Source organism: Corvus hawaiiensis, chromosome 7, assembly GCF_020740725.1.
Source record: "Corvus hawaiiensis isolate bCorHaw1 chromosome 7, bCorHaw1.pri.cur, whole genome shotgun sequence".
Classification (NCBI taxonomy): Eukaryota; Metazoa; Chordata; class Aves; order Passeriformes; family Corvidae; genus Corvus; species Corvus hawaiiensis.
Window position 1 is genome coordinate 7,460,455 of NC_063219.1, and position 20,762 is coordinate 7,481,216.

At 61.7% G+C, this 20,762-nt stretch overlaps 3 protein-coding genes and 2 long non-coding RNA genes across 9 annotated transcripts; all 5 read left to right on the forward strand.

Annotated features, from left to right (window-relative positions):
* On the forward strand, positions 1-1,802 carry LOC125328829. 2 transcript variants are annotated; one of them, XR_007204891.1, is made up of 5 exons: positions 1-74; positions 345-409; positions 519-668; positions 852-1,471; positions 1,716-1,802. It is a non-coding gene; the product is annotated as an uncharacterized LOC125328829 (long non-coding RNA). The 2 variants fall into 2 exon arrangements; XR_007204890.1 differs by having other exon boundaries at positions 519-1,471.
* Positions 1,803-2,049: 247 nt separating this feature from the next.
* On the forward strand, positions 2,050-5,088 carry LOC125328572. The gene is made up of 8 exons (XM_048309462.1): positions 2,050-2,129; positions 2,424-2,538; positions 2,712-2,849; positions 3,058-3,234; positions 3,368-3,766; positions 4,164-4,266; positions 4,507-4,563; positions 4,854-5,088. Exons 1-8 carry the CDS (start codon positions 2,050-2,052, stop codon positions 5,051-5,053), a joined length of 1,269 nt encoding a protein of 422 aa, XP_048165419.1. The 3' UTR covers positions 5,054-5,088.
* A 4,177-nt stretch (positions 5,089-9,265) lies between these two features.
* Positions 9,266-11,067, forward strand: LOC125328791. 2 transcript variants are annotated; one of them, XR_007204865.1, is made up of 5 exons: positions 9,266-9,339; positions 9,610-9,674; positions 9,784-9,933; positions 10,117-10,736; positions 10,981-11,067. It is a non-coding gene; the product is annotated as an uncharacterized LOC125328791 (long non-coding RNA). The 2 variants fall into 2 exon arrangements; XR_007204864.1 differs by having other exon boundaries at positions 9,784-10,736.
* Positions 11,068-11,314: 247 nt separating this feature from the next.
* LOC125328573 lies at positions 11,315-14,355 on the forward strand. The gene is made up of 8 exons (XM_048309464.1): positions 11,315-11,394; positions 11,689-11,803; positions 11,977-12,114; positions 12,323-12,499; positions 12,633-13,031; positions 13,429-13,531; positions 13,774-13,830; positions 14,121-14,355. Exons 1-8 carry the CDS (start codon positions 11,315-11,317, stop codon positions 14,318-14,320), a joined length of 1,269 nt encoding a protein of 422 aa, XP_048165421.1. The 3' UTR covers positions 14,321-14,355.
* Positions 14,356-18,278: 3,923 nt separating this feature from the next.
* LOC125328787 lies at positions 18,279-20,337 on the forward strand. 3 transcript variants are annotated; one of them, XM_048309891.1, is made up of 5 exons: positions 18,279-18,609; positions 18,880-18,944; positions 19,054-19,203; positions 19,387-20,006; positions 20,251-20,337. In XM_048309891.1, exons 1-4 carry the CDS (start codon positions 18,486-18,488, stop codon positions 19,750-19,752), a joined length of 705 nt encoding a protein of 234 aa, XP_048165848.1. In that variant the 5' UTR covers positions 18,279-18,485; the 3' UTR covers positions 19,753-20,006; positions 20,251-20,337. The 3 variants fall into 3 exon arrangements, with proteins under 3 accessions (XP_048165848.1, XP_048165846.1, XP_048165847.1); XM_048309889.1 differs by having other exon boundaries at positions 19,054-20,006; XM_048309890.1 differs by having other exon boundaries at positions 19,054-20,303.
* Positions 20,338-20,762: the final 425 nt, after the last annotated feature.

Here is a 20,762-nt window from a genome sequence, read left to right on the forward strand (position 1 = left end):
GGAGGAAGAAGGCCCTGGAGCTGCCCCAGCACAGCAGCTAGAAGAGGTGGAGCAGTTCCAGCCACCACAGGAGGGTGAATAGCAAAGCTGGGTCACAGGGCTGGTGCCTGCAGCCAACTTGGCCCCATCCCATCCCGTCCCATCCCATCCCATCCTGTCCCGTCCCCTGGGGGCATGCCCATGGACAGGACGGAAGAGGGGCCGGGGCAGACCCCCCCCACAGCAGCCGTGCTCCATCCCCTGGGCATACCGGGGCTGTCCCTGCCTGGGGAGCGCAGGGCTGGGCTGTGTTCTCCGGCCTCTCCCGCAGCCCCTCAGCTCTGGCTGCGCTCGCTCTTTACCAGACCCAGCCGTGGACCCGACACAAGAGCACGACCCCGCCCGTGGCCGCTTCCGCAGAACAGCGCAGGTACCTGCAGCCGTCCCCACCTGGGCTGGGCCTGCTGTCGCTGCTCAGCCGAGCACTGTGCTTGGAGCACCCCATGGAACATCCTTCTCCTCTTGCCCTCCTCCTACAGATGGTTTGCAAATTCATCAGGAGCATTCGGGAGAAAGAGACCAGCGTCATGGGCACTGGGGTCATACCATACTCAGAGGTCTTCAAATACGAGACCAGTGCCGCCCTGCTGGATTTGCTTGTGAAGCAGGGTGTTTCCAGTCCAGAGCAAGTAAGCAGCATGTGGCCAGGGTTCAGTTCCCCCAGGAGTCACATGGCTTGCCAAGCCACGCCTGCTGGTCACTTTAAGCCTTTGAGGCCATCCCAGTGTGGTGGGAAGGGAAGCAGTTCTCTGGGGAAGCTGGGGGACATTACTCCCTGTGGCAGCTTCCAGCTCTCCCCGTACCTTCTCCAGGTGCCTGCCATGGTGAGGTTCATCCACCGATGGCTCATGGCCAATGAGCCTGCTGAGCACAGGCTGGACAATACCCTGCTGGAGCTGACAGAGGCACAGCCAGCTGATGTAGTCATGACTCTCCTGCGTGTGGCCCCATTGTGTGACAGGTATGGGGCCCACCTGCCCAAAGGGCTCAGGGCTCACCAGCCCATCACCCTGTGGAGCCTGTCTCCCAGGCGCGTGACAAACGGAGAGTTCCAGGGCCCTCTGGCTCCTCCATTTTCCAGCCGTGGCATGTCAGCCCCCAAGCCTGCTGCCATGCTCCCTCCCTGCCCCTCAGGGGCCGGTGCCCACAGGGGTGGGCTGCCTGGGTGCTGCTGGTGAAGGGCCGTGGGCAGAAGCAGAGCTGGCAGTCAGCCCGGGCCCCTACAGCTGCCCAGGCCACGGTGCTGTGGCTGACACCCCCCGACACAGAGTTCTGACCCCACAGAGCTGCTGCGACCATGTGGACGACAATCATGTCCTCGCCCAGGACTGCGGAGCTGGCGCAGCTGCTGCTCCTCGATGTGCTGGGGAGCTGGCCAGAGCACAGCATGCGCACCTCCGATGGCGACGACACAGATGTCTTTGCCCTGGCTGTGAGTTTCTGGAACTGGCCTTTGCTCGCCCCCAGGCCACCTTCCATCAGCTCTCCATCCTCCTGCCCCCACTGCGTCTCCCTGCCTCAGGCGCTGGGCTGAAACCTGGGCTAGGGGCAGGTTCAGGGGCACCAGGCCAGGTGCTCCGCCTACGTCTCCCCTGGCCTCCCCCTTCCATGCTCTGGCCCTGCCACGTGGACGCCTTGGCACTGGGCGCTGTCTCAGGGTGGTTTGTCCTTTGCAGGCAACTGTGGTGATGTGGAAGATCCTCCAGGTGCCCTGTGTCCCACACGTACTGATATTCTTTTTCCCCCGCCTCTTTGCGCATCTCCTCTTCCAGGTGTACTTCAGCACATTGGATACGCCAGAGGAGGTCAATACCTTCTGGAAGGGATGCCAGGAGGAACACGGCCTTGCCACCAACCCCAGCAGGTGCTCCATCCCAGTCCTCCTGTCCCTCCCATGTCGCCAGGGCAGGAGCCAGTCCCCCAGCGTGACCTGGGCTTTGCTCTGCACACAGGTTTGCAGTGCGGACCCTGAAGGCCCTGCTCTGCCTTCTCCAGTGTGAGCACGTGGTGATGGCAATGGAGCGCAAGCGTGGCTGGGACACGCTGCTCTGTGCCGACACCCACCACTATGCAGTGGGTCTGCTGGCCAGGTGAGACCCCCTTCTCCCCCGCTGCCCTCGGCTTTTGTGCCCTGTGCCCAGGGTGCCCCACACGGTGGCCGTGGTCGTGGGCCAGAGGGCCTTGTCACCGAGGAACGGCTGAGCTGACGGGAAAAGGCCGGGAGAGGAGGGTGCCCCGGAGCAGCCGCCTCCCAAAGGGCCCAGGTCCCTTCGCAGGGTGGTCGGGAAAGACCAGAACTATGTGACTCAGTCCTGGGACAGGTTTGCCCCGCCCCCCCCCCCCCACCCCAGCTCAGGGCCTGAGTGCTTTTTTCTGCCTTCCAGGGAGATGAGCCAAGCATCGCTGCACTTGTGTAAAAGCATCTTATGCTGTCTCCTTGAGATGCTCAGCAAAGAGATGCCATACTGGGATTTCCCCGCCCTGGCGTTCCTTGTGGAGGTGAGCCCGACGGCCAGCGCTGCCTCGCTAGAGCTGCCTCCCAGCTCTCTGCCCTCCCGTAGCCGCAGCTGCCTGGGACGGTGCCCGCGCCCTGCGCTGCTGCCTGGGCCCAGCCCTGTGCGCTTCCGGGCTCCTGCCGGCCGGCTCCCCTGTCACTGCCCTGTGCCTTTCAGGTCCTCGAGTGCCTGGACCTGAGTGAATGCGGTGACAGCATAATGGACGTCGTAACAAGACACCTGAAGAGCAAGCGCAGGGAGATGCGTCGCCTGGCACTCAGGGTCCTCCTCTTGCTCAGGGATGATCCCTCAATGGTGAGAAGGGGGCAGCACCTGAAGCTGCGCTGGCAGCGTGGGGCTGGGGAACACTGTCGCTTGGGCTTGGCCGGGCTTTGGGCGCTGAGGCAGCTGTTTCCAGCTCTCCTGCCTCCTGGTTCAGCTGCCCGAGTGCTTCGGGACAGGCCTTTGGCCTCTGGGCCCTACTGTAGAAGGGTGGCGTTGCACAGCTTTGTGTTCCACACAGGCCGAAAGAATGTGGAGCCTGACTAAAAGCCTTGTGGTGCTCCTGCGGGATAGCGACAACGACGTGGTTAGGATGACCGTCGTTCTCCTGACTTATTTCTTCCTGGACAAGGATGCCCCGATACCGAGCCCCATCGCCCTGCAGCTGGCTGAGGCCCTCCTGCCACTCTTTGACAACGTAAGGCTCTGTGCCCCCAGGCAAGGCCACTGGATGCCACCCAGATACTGTGTACCCTGTGGATTTTCAGGCCTGCGCCCAGGTGGGCCTGGAGCAGCTGATGTTGAGGTCTTTTTTTCTTCCTTTCATACAGGATGACAGCCAGGTGCAGCTGCTCTCCATGTTTGTCTTCAGAACACTGATGTCTTTTGTCATAGAAAAAGAGCCCCTGAAAACACAAGTGTGCCAGAGCCTGCTCCCACTCTTCTTCCACTGCCACGATGAGAACCAGCACGTGGCAGAGGTGAGGACTCGTGCCCCGGCATGGAGATGGGCTGCCTCCTGCCCTGGCGCCTCGCGGGCTTCAGCCTCCTCCTGGCCTTGGCACAGGGACGCGCGCGTCCCATGCCCTGGGCTGTGGTGCCATCTCCGGGTCTCTGCTGCTCGCCAGGCTTCTCAGGAAACGCTGCTTTGTGCGGTCCAGTTCCTGAAGAGGAGAGATCTCGAAAAGCTGGTGAAGAAGGAGAAGCTGTGGAAGTTCGCCGAGTGCCTGGTAAGGACGGCCTGGCCGCAGCCTGGAGAAGCCCCCTGCCCCCGGCGCTCAGTGTGCGGGGCTGGCAGCTGTGCTCCCTGTCCAGCGCTGCACCCAGGGGCGCCAGCCTGCGCCCCACACGCTGCTCCCTTCCCTGGGCCGCGCGGGCTCTTCTCCAGGCTCCTCTGGCCCCGAGCCGGGCGCCGATGGAGCGCCGGCCCAGCTGGGCTGTGGGGCGGGGGCGGCACCGAGGCTCCCCGGGCAGCACCCGGCCCTCGGCCCTCTCCAGAGCCTGGCGCCAGCGGCTGCTGGCCGGGCCTCGGGGCTGTGCGGGCAGGGGAGGCAGTGCCGGCCGTAGGGAGCGCCCGGCCAAGGGGCTGAGCCCGCGCTAAGCCTTCCCTCCTGGCGCTCTCTCCAGCTGGCAGAGGACAGGAGCCAAGCGGCCGAGCACCTGCGCCTGGCCCTGCCGTACCTGGAGAACCCGCAGGAGCCCCTGCGAGAGGCGGCCGTCAGGTTCATGGGTGAGCCACGAGGCCGGGGCCCCTCCCCGCCCCGCCGCAGCTCGGCCCCGGCCCCGCCTGCTGCCCCGGCAGCGGGATCCGGGCCCGGGGCCGTGGAGCCCCGCCTGCCCTCGGGCGTCAGGATGCGGCAGGAGCCCGGGCCGAGCGCTGCCAGGGAAGGAGGTCGTGTGGCCTCAGGGCTGGCAGCGCCGGTGTGGGGCAGCTGTGCCGCTGGGGCTGTGACAGGCTCTGTGTTCCCAGAGATTGCCGGGCGGAGCATGAGGGGGCAGCACAAAGAGCTCCAGCTCATGTGCAAAGGTGAGTGAGGGCAGCGGGCTCTCAGCGGGGGCTGGCGGGGGGATCTGCAATTCCTGCCCCGGCTGCGGAGGGCTCTGCTCCCTGTGCGGACGAGGGGCGGCGTGGGCAGAGCACAGAGAGGTTTCAGGGCCGCGTGGGGCATTGGTGGCCAGCACCTTTGGGCTGATCCTGTCGGTCCCTGCTCCCTCCTGGCCATGGCAAGAGCAGGCTGGGATGGCCCTGGAAGGGGGCTCTCCTCGGGTCCCCGCAGATCCGGGATCTGACCGTGGCTCTGTTCCTCTCTCTTGCAGCCCTTGAACACCTGACAGAGGACATCAGCCCTGCTGTCTCCAACCTGGCACTTCAAACATTGTACGTTCTCCGGTCACTAGAGACGTCTCGATACTCCATATTCCGGAGGCTGCAGGATCAACTCCGCAGGGCATGGAAGACACGGCCTCGGCTGTCGAGCCTTGGCCGGCTGTGTTTCTGGAGCTCTGCGGAGAGCTGATCTGGGAGGCTCTGCCTGCTGGGGCCACCTGAGCCAGAGGGGATTTTCTTTTCTTTAAGAATTTTCTTTTCTTTTCTGTATTCTGTAGAATATAAATATAGAATGTGTTATAATACACAGACTCCCAGGAGCTTTCTTTTGGTGCCCAGTATCGGCAGGGCATAGGGGAAGAGGGGAGAAGGGGTGCTTGCGCTCAGCAAGTTGCCCAAGCGTGCGGAGTGGAAGGGGAGATGGCCAGAAGCTCCTTGGCCTTTGGTGGGTCTGCTGAAGCCTTAACGCTGTCGAGAGAGCGGGTGGGCAGGGGCCAGAGCTGCGGGGATCCCTGCGGGACTGGTGCCGGGAGATGGCCATAAGCCCTGTCCCCGGCAGGAGCCGCCATCTGTGTCCTCCTGCCCGTGCGTTGCTGCCTGGCTTGCTGAGGGCTCTGAGGTGCCTCTTGATCCGGCTCGTCTGGAGCTCTGTCAGGGCTGTGCTGCTGCCGGGCAGGTTGGCCAGGCTGGGGGAGACCCTGAGGGGACGGGGCGGTGGTAGGCCGTGAAGGGAGGAGGTGCTGCGGAAGCCCTGACGGGACAAGGCAGCGGGAAGGCACGAGGAGGATGTGTGACGGAGTGGGTGGCAAGAGGCTACAAGGGGACAGGAGGTCCCTGAGGGGCGGGGGTGGTGGGAAGGCCTGAGGAATTGGGTGTCAGAGGCCATAAGCAGCCCCCAGGCAGCCACCTCGTTCCTGCCACCCGGCTGCTCTGGCGCTTCCCCGACACGTCTCCCAGGCCTGTGGCAGAAGCCCTTGAAGCCGGGCCTCAGCAGGACAGTGGGGACCAGCCCGAGGTGCCCAGGCTGGGCTGGCTGGGGACAAGGAGGGCAGAGGGGCCCTGCCGGGGCACGGCCACTGGGTGCTGCCAGTCCCCACGGCTGCCCAGGCCACGGTGCTGTGACCGCAGCCCCCCTGACACAGCGCTCTGGGCCCGCACGGCTGCTGCCACCATGGGACAGACGGCGATGTCTCCTCGAGCAGGGCTGCCGAGTCGCTGCTGCCAAAGCGGCTCTGGACGCCACAGGAACGGCACCAGAGCGTGCCCAGGAACAGCAGGAGCCCGAGCGCCGGCACCTGCTCAACGAGGCATCCGGGCCAGCCGGGATGCCAAAAAGGGGGATACTGTGGGCACAACTGCACGTGGTTTGGCAAAAGGCTCCAGCAGAATTGGCCATGATGGCTTTCTCTTGACTCGCCAGCCTCACAGCAATGCTTGGCAGCTTCAGCTGCAGCCTGTGCCCCTGACTGACTTCAGTGGCTGTGCTTGAGGGCAGACTGGCCTTCCACAGTCAGGCGTCCCAAGGCAGTGGCATTGGTGCCACCGTGAGAGCGAGACTCTGATGGGACACGAGCCCTGCGCTGCAGCTGCCGTCCCTCTCCTCCATGCAGGCACCTTACAGACACGTGCATGAGCTTCCAAACTAAATCCTGGACTTGCTTGGAACAAAGGAAGCAGCCGCAGCAGGCGCTGAAGAAAAGCAGGGACTTCTATGGCTCCGTTTTGCTCTCCACTTGGGGAATCACAGAATCCCAGAGCACTTTGTGTTGGAAAGTATCTTAAGGATCATCCAGTTCCAGCCACCCCGCCATGGGCACAGGTGGTGTGCACGCACACCAGTCACTAGAATTGGAAGAACACTTGGCTGCCGTGTTTACCTTTTCCCCTCCTGGATTTCAAGCTAAGAGGAAAAGGTCAGCTGGTTAAAGCTGAATCTTGTTGCTCACGGAACTAGGAATAGGAGTCTCCAATGGGACCTGGTATGTCCATTCAACCTTTGTAAGATCCCACGGTTGGAGCTCAGCCCTGTACAGCCCAGGCACAGGCTCCAGGCTGGTCCATTTCAGCATCCCCAAGTCTTTGTGGCTTCCTGTGCACCCTGAGACTTCTGAATCCATTCTTGAATTCCCAGTTACTGCTGTGCAGGACGTGAGAACACAGTGCTTGGAACAGCCTGTTTGGCTCATTCTTGGGTTTGCTGCTCCCGACTAAAGTAATAATCAGGAGTATATGCTGATGCACAGGTATAGCTGAACACCAGGGACTTTCTATGGAGTGTCTAAAACCTTGTGTGACTGCCCAGAGACTCTAAAACCCAGAGGTGAAAATGACGGCTTTGCTATTTAAGAATCCTAGAAATTTTGACATCTGATTTTTCTGGTCAAGGATTTTCATGCCAATGCGGAAATGACAAAAATATTAAAACTTGTTTTCCTTGGCAACCCCTTTTAAACGGCATCAGTAAACTTACAGGGGACAGGGTGTGACACTGGGCATGGTACTTGGCAGTCCATGGCTTCAGATGTGGGTGATTAATGTTTTGCCCGGTTTCACCCAGGAGTTCAAGTGTTCCCAGGGCTTTGTTCAACTGGTCATTGCAGGTAACTTCCACTAAATGCAAAAGGATGTCCCAGCAGAACTTCTGGAGAATGTGCCCTAGGGATAGGGACAAAACCTTGAAAATGATCAGCAGGGTCTGAAAAACTTTAAAAAAAAAAAAAAAAAAAAAAAGTTAAAGTAGATATGGCTCTGTGGCTTTTCAGGCACGACTCTTTGGGGCCGGAGGAAACGTTTGCCTTGCATCAGCTGCAACGTAGACAGACATGCAGCAACTGGAGTGTTGAACGTCAGAGACTGGGCTAATGTTTTTCCCAGGGAAACAGACAGAAGATCACAAGGAAACATGACCGTGTCTCTGTACAATCTAATTGTCCTGTGAAACTCAGAAGCTGGTGATGCTCTGGTTCTACTGCTAATCCCTTCCATGAAAAAATTCATTCCAGGAAGCAGCAACATCTCCTGTCAGATACTGAGTGTTGCCCCCAGTTGCTCCAGGTGCTCCTGCCAACAGCCCCCTGTAGGAAGGAGCACAGACCCCAATGCGCCTTGGCTTTGGCTGCCCTCTGGCAGAGAAGTCCCCCGGGGGCACAGGTCTCTGGGGCAGGAGACGGGCACCAGCGCGGCCAGGGCACGGGGGTCTAGCAGGTCTGCTTCGGCGGGGGCTCTGCCACACCTGCTGATTTCAGCGCTCCCCGGGGCCCCGGGGTCAGAGCAGCATTTGCGCCCTGGCTCACACGTCCTTGTGTCTGTGTCACAGCCCCGGCTTTAGGATGGCCACCAGCCGGGATGTGTCCCACGGAGGCCGTGCCAGCTTCTGTGGAAGACCCCGTGCCCTTCCTGCCACGGCTGTGTTGCTGGCCGTGGGGGCTCCTGGTGCTGCTCCGAACCCACAGAGCAGGGGAGCGTTTGCTTATGGATTGAGCCATTCTTAAAGCTGCTGTCGGGCTGTCTTAGGCACTTGGAGCAAGGGATTCCTTCCAACCTGGGCCACTTGGGGTGGGCTGGGGGCGGCCCCAGGGCAGGTGGCAGTGTGTGCAAAGGCCCTTTGTGACACGGTGCAGCATGGTCACCATGGGATGGAATGGGACAGGGTGTCCCAGGGCCCTTTGTGACACGTGCTGACATAGGTGCTGGTGGTGACGCGGCCACGCCACAGTGCTCGGAGCACGCGACGGGATAGGACAGGACAGAGCGGTGCTGTGAGGAGCCCCCGCACAGCGCGCTTGTTCTTTGCTGACCCGGAGCCTTTCCGAGGCGTTTACCTGTGCAGGTGCCCTCGAGGCCAGACCATAGGACTTGGTGACCCGTGGCCTTCCTGAGGCTTCTCTTCTGCAGGTGCCCTCGAGGGCAGACCATGGGACTTGGTGCCCCGGAGCTTTTCTAAGGCATCTCCCATCCCTGTGGCCGGTGCCCTCGAGACCAGACCGTGGGACTTGCTGTCCTTGCTTCCCAAGACTTCTCTCTTGAAGGTGCCTTGAAGGCGCGACTGCAGGACTTGCTGACCCGGAGCTTTTAAGAGGCACCTCTCCTGCAAGTAGCCTTCAGTCCGGTCAGTGACATGGAGCAGAGACCCCCAACCATGCCCAAGCTGGCCTGGGTGAATGAGGATGAAGAAGGCCCTGGAGCTGTCCCAGAACAGCAGCTAGAAGAGGTGGAGCAGTTCCAGCCACCACAGGAGGGTGAGTGGCAGAGCTAGGCCACAGGGCTGGTGCCTTCAAGGCACAACTGCAGGACTTGATGACCTGGAACTTTTTGGAGGCGTATCTCTGCAAGTACCCTTCAATCCAGTCAGTGACATGGAGCAGAGACCCCCAACCGTGCCCAAGCTGGCCTGGGTGAAGGAGGAGGAAGAAGGCCCTGGAGCTGCCCCAGCACAGCAGCTAGAAGAGGTGGAGCAGTTCCAGCCACCACAGGAGGGTGAATAGCAAAGCTGGGTCACAGGGCTGGTGCCTGCAGCCAACTTGGCCCCATCCCATCCCGTCCCATCCCATCCCATCCTGTCCCGTCCCCTGGGGGCATGCCCATGGACAGGACGGAAGAGGGGCCGGGGCAGACCCCCCCCACAGCAGCCGTGCTCCATCCCCTGGGCATACCGGGGCTGTCCCTGCCTGGGGAGCGCAGGGCTGGGCTGTGTTCTCCGGCCTCTCCCGCAGCCCCTCAGCTCTGGCTGCGCTCGCTCTTTACCAGACCCAGCCGTGGACCCGACACAAGAGCACGACCCCGCCCGTGGCCGCTTCCGCAGAACAGCGCAGGTACCTGCAGCCGTCCCCACCTGGGCTGGGCCTGCTGTCGCTGCTCAGCCGAGCACTGTGCTTGGAGCACCCCATGGAACATCCTTCTCCTCTTGCCCTCCTCCTACAGATGGTTTGCAAATTCATCAGGAGCATTCGGGAGAAAGAGACCAGCGTCATGGGCACTGGGGTCATACCATACTCAGAGGTCTTCAAATACGAGACCAGTGCCGCCCTGCTGGATTTGCTTGTGAAGCAGGGTGTTTCCAGTCCAGAGCAAGTAAGCAGCATGTGGCCAGGGTTCAGTTCCCCCAGGAGTCACATGGCTTGCCAAGCCACGCCTGCTGGTCACTTTAAGCCTTTGAGGCCATCCCAGTGTGGTGGGAAGGGAAGCAGTTCTCTGGGGAAGCTGGGGGACATTACTCCCTGTGGCAGCTTCCAGCTCTCCCCGTACCTTCTCCAGGTGCCTGCCATGGTGAGGTTCATCCACCGATGGCTCATGGCCAATGAGCCTGCTGAGCACAGGCTGGACAATACCCTGCTGGAGCTGACAGAGGCACAGCCAGCTGATGTAGTCATGACTCTCCTGCGTGTGGCCCCATTGTGTGACAGGTATGGGGCCCACCTGCCCAAAGGGCTCAGGGCTCACCAGCCCATCACCCTGTGGAGCCTGTCTCCCAGGCGCGTGACAAACGGAGAGTTCCAGGGCCCTCTGGCTCCTCCATTTTCCAGCCGTGGCATGTCAGCCCCCAAGCCTGCTGCCATGCTCCCTCCCTGCCCCTCAGGGGCCGGTGCCCACAGGGGTGGGCTGCCTGGGTGCTGCTGGTGAAGGGCCGTGGGCAGAAGCAGAGCTGGCAGTCAGCCCGGGCCCCTACAGCTGCCCAGGCCACGGTGCTGTGGCTGACACCCCCCGACACAGAGTTCTGACCCCACAGAGCTGCTGCGACCATGTGGACGACAATCATGTCCTCGCCCAGGACTGCGGAGCTGGCGCAGCTGCTGCTCCTCGATGTGCTGGGGAGCTGGCCAGAGCACAGCATGCGCACCTCCGATGGCGACGACACAGATGTCTTTGCCCTGGCTGTGAGTTTCTGGAACTGGCCTTTGCTCGCCCCCAGGCCACCTTCCATCAGCTCTCCATCCTCCTGCCCCCACTGCGTCTCCCTGCCTCAGGCGCTGGGCTGAAACCTGGGCTAGGGGCAGGTTCAGGGGCACCAGGCCAGGTGCTCCGCCTACGTCTCCCCTGGCCTCCCCCTTCCATGCTCTGGCCCTGCCACGTGGACGCCTTGGCACTGGGCGCTGTCTCAGGGTGGTTTGTCCTTTGCAGGCAACTGTGGTGATGTGGAAGATCCTCCAGGTGCCCTGTGTCCCACACGTACTGATATTCTTTTTCCCCCGCCTCTTTGCGCATCTCCTCTTCCAGGTGTACTTCAGCACATTGGATACGCCAGAGGAGGTCAATACCTTCTGGAAGGGATGCCAGGAGGAACACGGCCTTGCCACCAACCCCAGCAGGTGCTCCATCCCAGTCCTCCTGTCCCTCCCATGTCGCCAGGGCAGGAGCCAGTCCCCCAGCGTGACCTGGGCTTTGCTCTGCACACAGGTTTGCAGTGCGGACCCTGAAGGCCCTGCTCTGCCTTCTCCAGTGTGAGCACGTGGTGATGGCAATGGAGCGCAAGCGTGGCTGGGACACGCTGCTCTGTGCCGACACCCACCACTATGCAGTGGGTCTGCTGGCCAGGTGAGACCCCCTTCTCCCCCGCTGCCCTCGGCTTTTGTGCCCTGTGCCCAGGGTGCCCCACACGGTGGCCGTGGTCGTGGGCCAGAGGGCCTTGTCACCGAGGAACGGCTGAGCTGACGGGAAAAGGCCGGGAGAGGAGGGTGCCCCGGAGCAGCCGCCTCCCAAAGGGCCCAGGTCCCTTCGCAGGGTGGTCGGGAAAGACCAGAACTATGTGACTCAGTCCTGGGACAGGTTTGCCCCGCCCCCCCCCCCCCACCCCAGCTCAGGGCCTGAGTGCTTTTTTCTGCCTTCCAGGGAGATGAGCCAAGCATCGCTGCACTTGTGTAAAAGCATCTTATGCTGTCTCCTTGAGATGCTCAGCAAAGAGATGCCATACTGGGATTTCCCCGCCCTGGCGTTCCTTGTGGAGGTGAGCCCGACGGCCAGCGCTGCCTCGCTAGAGCTGCCTCCCAGCTCTCTGCCCTCCCGTAGCCGCAGCTGCCTGGGACGGTGCCCGCGCCCTGCGCTGCTGCCTGGGCCCAGCCCTGTGCGCTTCCGGGCTCCTGCCGGCCGGCTCCCCTGTCACTGCCCTGTGCCTTTCAGGTCCTCGAGTGCCTGGACCTGAGTGAATGCGGTGACAGCATAATGGACGTCGTAACAAGACACCTGAAGAGCGAGCGCAGGGAGATGCGTCGCCTGGCACTCAGGGTCCTCCTCTTGCTCAGGGATGATCCCTCAATGGTGAGAAGGGGGCAGCACCTGAAGCTGCGCTGGCAGCGTGGGGCTGGGGAACACAGTCGCTTGGGCTTGGCCGGGCTTTGGGCGCTGAGGCAGCTGTTTCCAGCTCTCCTGCCTCCTGGTTCAGCTGCCCGAGTGCTTCGGGACAGGCCTTTGGCCTCTGGGCCCTACTGTAGAAGGGTGGCGTTGCACAGCTTTGTGTTCCACACAGGCCGAAAGAATGTGGAGCCTGACTAAAAGCCTTGTGGTGCTCCTGCGGGATAGCGACAACGACGTGGTTAGGATGACCGTCGTTCTCCTGACTTATTTCTTCCTGGACAAGGATGCCCCGATACCGAGCCCCATCGCCCTGCAGCTGGCTGAGGCCCTCCTGCCACTCTTTGACAACGTAAGGCTCTGTGCCCCCAGGCAAGGCCACTGGATGCCACCCAGATACTGTGTACCCTGTGGATTTTCAGGCCTGCGCCCAGGTGGGCCTGGAGCAGCTGATGTTGAGGTCTTTTTTTCTTCCTTTCATACAGGATGACAGCCAGGTGCAGCTGCTCTCCATGTTTGTCTTCAGAACACTGATGTCTTTTGTCATAGAAAAAGAGCCCCTGAAAACACAAGTGTGCCAGAGCCTGCTCCCACTCTTCTTCCACTGCCACGATGAGAACCAGCACGTGGCAGAGGTGAGGACTCGTGCCCCGGCATGGAGATGGGCTGCCTCCTGCCCTGGCGCCTCGCGGGCTTCAGCCTCCTCCTGGCCTTGGCACAGGGACGCGCGCGTCCCATGCCCTGGGCTGTGGTGCCATCTCCGGGTCTCTGCTGCTCGCCAGGCTTCTCAGGAAACGCTGCTTTGTGCGGTCCAGTTCCTGAAGAGGAGAGATCTCGAAAAGCTGGTGAAGAAGGAGAAGCTGTGGAAGTTCGCCGAGTGCCTGGTAAGGACGGCCTGGCCGCAGCCTGGAGAAGCCCCCTGCCCCCGGCGCTCAGTGTGCGGGGCTGGCAGCTGTGCTCCCTGTCCAGCGCTGCACCCAGGGGCGCCAGCCTGCGCCCCACACGCTGCTCCCTTCCCTGGGCCGCGCGGGCTCTTCTCCAGGCTCCTCTGGCCCCGAGCCGGGCGCCGATGGAGCGCCGGCCCAGCTGGGCTGTGGGGCGGGGGCGGCACCGAGGCTCCCCGGGCAGCACCCGGCCCTCGGCCCTCTCCAGAGCCTGGCGCCAGCGGCTGCTGGCCGGGCCTCGGGGCTGTGCGGGCAGGGGAGGCAGTGCCGGCCGTAGGGAGCGCCCGGCCAAGGGGCTGAGCCCGCGCTAAGCCTTCCCTCCTGGCGCTCTCTCCAGCTGGCAGAGGACAGGAGCCAAGCGGCCGAGCACCTGCGCCTGGCCCTGCCGTACCTGGAGAACCCGCAGGAGCCCCTGCGAGAGGCGGCCGTCAGGTTCATGGGTGAGCCACGAGGCCGGGGGCCCCTCCCCGCCCCGCCGCAGCTCGGCCCCGGCCCCCGCCTGCTGCCCCGGCAGCGGGATCCGGGCCCGGGGCCGTGGAGCCCCGCCTGCCCTCGGGCGTCAGGATGCGGCAGGAGCCCGGGCCGAGCGCTGCCAGGGAAGGAGGTCGTGTGGCCTCAGGGCTGGCAGCGCCGGTGTGGGGCAGCTGTGCCGCTGGGGCTGTGACAGGCTCTGTGTTCCCAGAGATTGCCGGGCGGAGCATGAGGGGGCAGCACAAAGAGCTCCAGCTCATGTGCAAAGGTGAGTGAGGGCAGCGGGCTCTCAGCGGGGGCTGGCGGGGGGATCTGCAATTCCTGCCCCGGCTGCGGAGGGCTCTGCTCCCTGTGCGGACGAGGGGCGGCGTGGGCAGAGCACAGAGAGGTTTCAGGGCCGCGTGGGGCATTGGTGGCCAGCACCTTTGGGCTGATCCTGTCGGTCCCTGCTCCCTCCTGGCCATGGCAAGAGCAGGCTGGGATGGCCCTGGAAGGGGGCTCTCCTCGGGTCCCCGCAGATCCGGGATCTGACCGTGGCTCTGTTCCTCTCTCTTGCAGCCCTTGAACACCTGACAGAGGACATCAGCCCTGCTGTCTCCAACCTGGCACTTCAAACATTGTACGTTCTCCGGTCACTAGAGACGTCTCGATACTCCATATTCCGGAGGCTGCAGGATCAACTCCGCAGGGCATGGAAGACACGGCCTCGGCTGTCGAGCCTTGGCCGGCTGTGTTTCTGGAGCTCTGCGGAGAGCTGATCTGGGAGGCTCTGCCTGCTGGGGCCACCTGAGCCAGAGGGGATTTTCTTTTCTTTAAGAATTTTCTTTTCTTTTCTGTATTCTGTAGAATATAAATATAGAATGTGTTATAATACACAGACTCCCAGGAGCTTTCTTTTGGTGCCCAGTATCGGCAGGGCATAGGGGAAGAGGGGAGAAGGGGTGCTTGCGCTCAGCAAGTTGCCCAAGCGTGCGGAGTGGAAGGGGAGATGGCCAGAAGCTCCTTGGCCTTTGGTGGGTCTGCTGAAGCCTTAACGCTGTCGAGAGAGCGGGTGGGCAGGGGCCAGAGCTGCGGGGATCCCTGCGGGACTGGTGCCGGGAGATGGCCACAAGCCCTGTCCCCGGCAGGAGCCGCCATCTGTGTCCTCCTGCCCGTGCGTTGCTGCCTGGCTTGCTGAGGGCTCTGAGGTGCCTCTTGATCCGGCTCGTCTGGAGCTCTGTCAGGGCTGTGCTGCTGCCGGGCAGGTTGGCCAGGCTGGGGGAGACCCTGAGGGGACGGGGCGGTGGTAGGCCGTGAAGGGAGGAGGTGCTGCGGAAGCCCTGACAGGACAAGGCAGCGGGAAGGCACGAGGAGGATGTGTGACGGAGTGGGTGGCAAGAGGCTACAAGGGGACAGGAGGTCCCTGAGGGGCGGGGGTGGTGGGAAGGCCTGAGGAATTGGGTGTCAGAGGCCATAAGCAGCCCCCAGGCAGCCACCTCGTTCCTGCCACCCGGCTGCTCTGGCGCTTCCCCGACACGTCTCCCAGGCCTGTGGCAGAAGCCCTTGAAGCCGGGCCTCAGCAGGACAGTGGGGACCAGCCCGAGGTGCCCAGGCTGGGCTGGCTGGGGACAAGGAGGGCAGAGGGGCCCTGCCGGGGCACGGCCACTGGGTGCTGCCAGTCCCCACGGCTGCCCAGGCCACGGTGCTGTGACCGCAGCCCCCCTGACACAGCGCTCTGGGCCCGCACGGCTGCTGCCACCATGGGACAGACGGCGATGTCTCCTCGAGCAGGGCTGCCGAGTCGCTGCTGCCAAAGCGGCTCTGGACGCCACAGGAACGGCACCAGAGCGTGCCCAGGAACAGCAGGAGCCCGAGCGCCGGCACCTGCTCAACGAGGCATCCGGGCCAGCCGGGATGCCAAAAAGGGGGATACTGTGGGCACAACTGCACGTGGTTTGGCAAAAGGCTCCAGCAGAATTGGCCATGATGGCTTTCTCTTGACTCGCCAGCCTCACAGCAATGCTTGGCAGCTTCAGCTGCAGCCTGTGCCCCTGACTGACTTCAGTGGCTGTGCTTGAGGGCAGACTGGCCTTCCACAGTCAGGCGTCCCAAGGCAGTGGCATTGGTGCCACCGTGAGAGCGAGACTCTGATGGGACACGAGCCCTGCGCTGCAGCTGCCGTCCCTCTCCTCCATGCAGGCACCTTACAGACACGTGCATGAGCTTCCAAACTAAATCCTGGACTTGCTTGGAACAAAGGAAGCAGCCGCAGCAGGCGCTGAAGAAAAGCAGGGACTTCTATGGCTCCGTTTTGCTCTCCACTTGGGGAATCACAGAATCCCAGAGCACTTTGTGTTGGAAAGTATCTTAAGGATCATCCAGTTCCAGCCACCCCGCCATGGGCACAGGTGGTGTGCACGCACACCAGTCACTAGAATTGGAAGAACACTTGGCTGCCGTGTTTACCTTTTCCCCTCCTGGATTTCAAGCTAAGAGGAAAAGGTCAGCTGGTTAAAGCTGAATCTTGTTGCTCACGGAACTAGGAATAGGAGTCTCCAATGGGACCTGGTATGTCCATTCAACCTTTGTAAGATCCCACGGTTGGAGCTCAGCCCTGTACAGCCCAGGCACAGGCTCCAGGCTGGTCCATTTCAGCATCCCCAAGTCTTTGTGGCTTCCTGTGCACCCTGAGACTTCTGAATCCATTCTTGAATTCCCAGTTACTGCTGTGCAGGACGTGAGAACACAGTGCTTGGAACAGCCTGTTTGGCTCATTCTTGGGTTTGCTGCTCCCGACTAAAGTAATAATCAGGAGTATATGCTGATGCACAGGTATAGCTGAACACCAGGGACTTTCTATGGAGTGTCTAAAACCTTGTGTGACTGCCCAGAGACTCTAAAACCCAGAGGTGAAAATGACGGCTTTGCTATTTAAGAATCCTAGAAATTTTGACATCTGATTTTTCTGGTCAAGGATTTTCATGCCAATGCGGAAATGACAAAAATATTAAAACTTGTTTTCCTTGGCAACCCCTTTTAAACGGCATCAGTAAACTTACAGGGGACAGGGTGTGACACTGGGCATGGTACTTGGCAGTCCATGGCTTCAGATGTGGGTGATTAATGTTTTGCCCGGTTTCACCCAGGAGTTCAAGTGTTCCCAGGGCTTTGTTCAACTGGTCATTGCAGGTAACTTCCACTAAATGCAAAAGGATGTCCCAGCAGAACTTCTGGAGAATGTGCCCTAGGGATAGGGACAAAACCTTGAAAATGATCAGCAGGGTCTGAAAAACTTTAAAAAAAAAAAAAAAAAAAAAAAGTTAAAGTAGATATGGCTCTGTGGCTTTTCAGGCACGACTCTTTGGGGCCGGAGGAAACGTTTGCCTTGCATCAGCTGCAACGTAGACAGACATGCAGCAACTGGAGTGTTGAACGTCAGAGACTGGGCTAATGTTTTTCCCAGGGAAACAGACAGAAGATCACAAGGAAACATGACCGTGTCTCTGTACAATCTAATTGTCCTGTGAAACTCAGAAGCTGGTGATGCTCTGGTTCTACTGCTAATCCCTTCCATGAAAAAATTCATTCCAGGAAGCAGCAACATCTCCTGTCAGATACTGAGTGTTGCCCCCAGTTGCTCCAGGTGCTCCTGCCAACAGCCCCCTGTAGGAAGGAGCACAGACCCCAATGCGCCTTGGCTTTGGCTGCCCTCTGGCAGAGAAGTCCCCCGGGGGCACAGGTCTCTGGGGCAGGAGACGGGCACCAGCGCGGCCAGGGCACGGGGGTCTAGCAGGTCTGCTTCGGCGGGGGCTCTGCCACACCTGCTGATTTCAGCGCTCCCCGGGGCCCCGGGGTCAGAGCAGCATTTGCGCCCTGGCTCACACGTCCTTGTGTCTGTGTCACAGCCCCGGCTTTAGGATGGCCACCAGCCGGGATGTGTCCCACGGAGGCCGTGCCAGCTTCTGTGGAAGACCCCGTGCCCTTCCTGCCACGGCTGTGTTGCTGGCCGTGGGGGCTCCTGGTGCTGCTCCGAACCCACAGAGCAGGGGAGCGTTTGCTTATGGATTGAGCCATTCTTAAAGCTGCTGTCGGGCTGTCTTAGGCACTTGGAGCAAGGGATTCCTTCCAACCTGGGCCACTTGGGGTGGGCTGGGGGCGGCCCCAGGGCAGGTGGCAGTGTGTGCAAAGGCCCTTTGTGACACGGTGCAGCATGGTCACCATGGGATGGAATGGGACAGGGTGTCCCAGGGCCCTTTGTGACACGTGCTGACATAGGTGCTGGTGGTGACGCGGCCACGCCACAGTGCTCGGAGCACGCGACGGGATAGGACAGGACAGAGCGGTGCTGTGAGGAGCCCCCGCACAGCGCGCTTGTTCTTTGCTGACCCGGAGCCTTTCCGAGGCGTTTACCTGTGCAGGTGCCCTCGAGGCCAGACCATAGGACTTGGTGACCCGTGGCCTTCCTGAGGCTTCTCTTCTGCAGGTGCCCTCGAGGGCAGACCATGGGACTTGGTGCCCCGGAGCTTTTCTAAGGCATCTCCCATCCCTGTGGCCGGTGCCCTCGAGACCAGACCGTGGGACTTGCTGTCCTTGCTTCCCAAGACTTCTCTCTTGAAGGTGCCTTGAAGGCGCGACTGCAGGACTTGCTGACCCGGAGCTTTTAAGAGGCACCTCTCCTGCAAGTAGCCTTCAGTCCGGTCAGTGACATGGAGCAGAGACCCCCAACCATGCCCAAGCTGGCCTGGGTGAATGAGGATGAAGAAGGCCCTGGAGCTGTCCCAGAACAGCAGCTAGAAGAGGTGGAGCAGTTCCAGCCACCACAGGAGGGTGAGTGGCAGAGCTAGGCCACAGGGCTGGTGCCTTCAAGGCACAACTGCAGGACTTGATGACCTGGAACTTTTTGGAGGCGTATCTCTGCAAGTACCCTTCAATCCAGTCAGTGACATGGAGCAGAGACCCCCAACCGTGCCCAAGCTGGCCTGGGTGAAGGAGGAGGAGGAAGAAGGCCCTGGAGCTGCCCCAGCACAGCAGCTAGAAGAGGTGGAGCAGTTCCAGCCACCACAGGAGGGTGAATAGCAAAGCTGGGTCACAGGGCTGGTGCCTGCAGCCAACTTGGCCCCATCCCATCCCGTCCCATCCCATCCCATCCTGTCCCGTCCCCTGGGGGCATGCCCATGGACAGGACGGAAGAGGGGCCGGGGCAGACCCCCCCCACAGCAGCCGTGCTCCATCCCCTGGGCATACCGGGGCTGTCCCTGCCTGGGGAGCGCAGGGCTGGGCTGTGTTCTCCGGCCTCTCCCGCAGCCCCTCAGCTCTGGCTGCGCTCGCTCTTTACCAGACCCAGCCGTGGACCCGACACAAGAGCACGACCCCGCCCGTGGCCGCTTCCGCAGAACAGCGCAGGTACCTGCAGCCGTCCCCACCTGGGCTGGGCCTGCTGTCGCTGCTCAGCCGAGCACTGTGCTTGGAGCACCCCATGGAACATCCTTCTCCTCTTGCCCTCCTCCTACAGATGGTTTGCAAATTCATCAGGAGCATTCGGGAGAAAGAGACCAGCGTCATGGGCACTGGGGTCATACCATACTCAGAGGTCTTCAAATACGAGACCAGTGCCGCCCTGCTGGATTTGCTTGTGAAGCAGGGTGTTTCCAGTCCAGAGCAAGTAAGCAGCATGTGGCCAGGGTTCAGTTCCCCCAGGAGTCACATGGCTTGCCAAGCCACGCCTGCTGGTCACTTTAAGCCTTTGAGGCCATCCCAGTGTGGTGGGAAGGGAAGCAGTTCTCTGGGGAAGCTGGGGGACATTACTCCCTGTGGCAGCTTCCAGCTCTCCCCGTACCTTCTCCAGGTGCCTGCCATGGTGAGGTTCATCCACCGATGGCTCATGGCCAATGAGCCTGCTGAGCACAGGCTGGACAATACCCTGCTGGAGCTGACAGAGGCACAGCCAGCTGATGTAGTCATGACTCTCCTGCGTGTGGCCCCATTGTGTGACAGGTATGGGGCCCACCTGCCCAAAGGGCTCAGGGCTCACCAGCCCATCACCCTGTGGAGCCTGTCTCCCAGGCGCGTGACAAACGGAGAGTTCCAGGGCCCTCTGGCTCCTCCATTTTCCAGCCGTGGCATGTCAGCCCCCAAGCCTGCTGCCATGCTCCCTCCCTGCCCCTCAGGGGCCGGTGCCCACAGGGGTGGGCTGCCTGGGTGCTGCTGGTGAAGGGCCGTGGGCAGAAGCAGAGCTGGCAGTCAGCCCGGGCCCCTACAGCTGCCCAGGCCACGGTGCTGTGGCTGACACCCCCCGACACAGAGTTCTGACCCCACAGAGCTGCTGCGACCATGTGGACGACAATCATGTCCTCGCCCAGGACTGCGGAGCTGGCGCAGCTGCTGCTCCTCGATGTGCTGGGGAGCTGGCCAGAGCACAGCATGCGCACCTCCGATGGCGACGACACAGATGTCTTTGCCCTGGCTGTGAGTTTCTGGAACTGGCCTTTGCTCGCCCCCAGGCCACCTTCCATCAGCTCTCCATCCTCCTGCCCCCACTGCGTCTCCCTGCCTCAGGCGCTGGGCTGAAACCTGGGCTAGGGGCAGGTTCAGGGGCACCAGGCCAGGTGCTCCGCCTACGTCTCCCCTGGCCTCCCCCTTCCATGCTCTGGCCCTGCCACGTGGACGCCTTGGCACTGGGCGCTGTCTCAGGGTGGTTTGTCCTTTGCAGGCAACTGTGGTGATGTGGAAGATCCTCCAGGTGCCCTGTGTCCCACACGTACTGATATTCTTTTTCCCCCGCCTCTTTGCGCATCTCCTCTTCCAGGTGTACTTCAGCACATTGGATACGCCAGAGGAGGTCAATACCTTCTGGAAGGGATGCCAGGAGGAACACGGCCTTGCCACCAACCCCAGCAGGTGCTCCATCCCAGTCCTCCTGTCCCTCCCATGTCGCCAGGGCAGGAGCCAGTCCCCCAGCGTGACCTGGGCTTTGCTCTGCACACAGGTTTGCAGTGCGGACCCTGAAGGCCCTGCTCTGCCTTCTCCAGTGTGAGCACGTGGTGATGGCAATGGAGCGCAAGCGTGGCTGGGACACGCTGCTCTGTGCCGACACCCACCACTATGCAGTGGGTCTGCTGGCCAGGTGAGACCCCCTTCTCCCCCGCTGCCCTCGGCTTTTGTGCCCTGTGCCCAGGGTGCCCCACACGGTGGCCGTGGTCGTGGGCCAGAGGGCCTTGTCAC

What these genes read in the sequence shown, in the direction of transcription:
- LOC125328572 (XM_048309462.1), top strand. Translation starts at nt 2,050, where the DNA reads ATGGCAATGGAGCGCAAGCGTGGCTGGGACACGCTGCTCTGTGCCGAC. An exon ending in GCAGTGGGTCTGCTGGCCAG is followed by an intron (nt 2,130 to 2,423) that starts GTGAGACCCCCT and finishes TCTGCCTTCCAG; the next exon opens with GGAGATGAGCCAAGCATCGC. An exon ending in CCCTGGCGTTCCTTGTGGAG is followed by an intron (nt 2,539 to 2,711) that starts GTGAGCCCGACG and finishes TGTGCCTTTCAG; the next exon opens with GTCCTCGAGTGCCTGGACCT.
- LOC125328573 (XM_048309464.1), top strand. Translation starts at nt 11,315, where the DNA reads ATGGCAATGGAGCGCAAGCGTGGCTGGGACACGCTGCTCTGTGCCGAC. An exon ending in TCCTGCCACTCTTTGACAAC is followed by an intron (nt 12,500 to 12,632) that starts GTAAGGCTCTGT and finishes CCTTTCATACAG; the next exon opens with GATGACAGCCAGGTGCAGCT. An exon ending in GGCGGCCGTCAGGTTCATGG is followed by an intron (nt 13,532 to 13,773) that starts GTGAGCCACGAG and finishes CTGTGTTCCCAG; the next exon opens with AGATTGCCGGGCGGAGCATG.
- LOC125328787 (XM_048309889.1), top strand. Translation starts at nt 18,486, where the DNA reads ATGGAGCAGAGACCCCCAACCGTGCCCAAGCTGGCCTGGGTGAAGGAG. An exon ending in GTTCCAGCCACCACAGGAGG is followed by an intron (nt 18,610 to 18,879) that starts GTGAATAGCAAA and finishes GCTCTTTACCAG; the next exon opens with ACCCAGCCGTGGACCCGACA. An exon ending in GCTTCCGCAGAACAGCGCAG is followed by an intron (nt 18,945 to 19,053) that starts GTACCTGCAGCC and finishes CTCCTCCTACAG; the next exon opens with ATGGTTTGCAAATTCATCAG.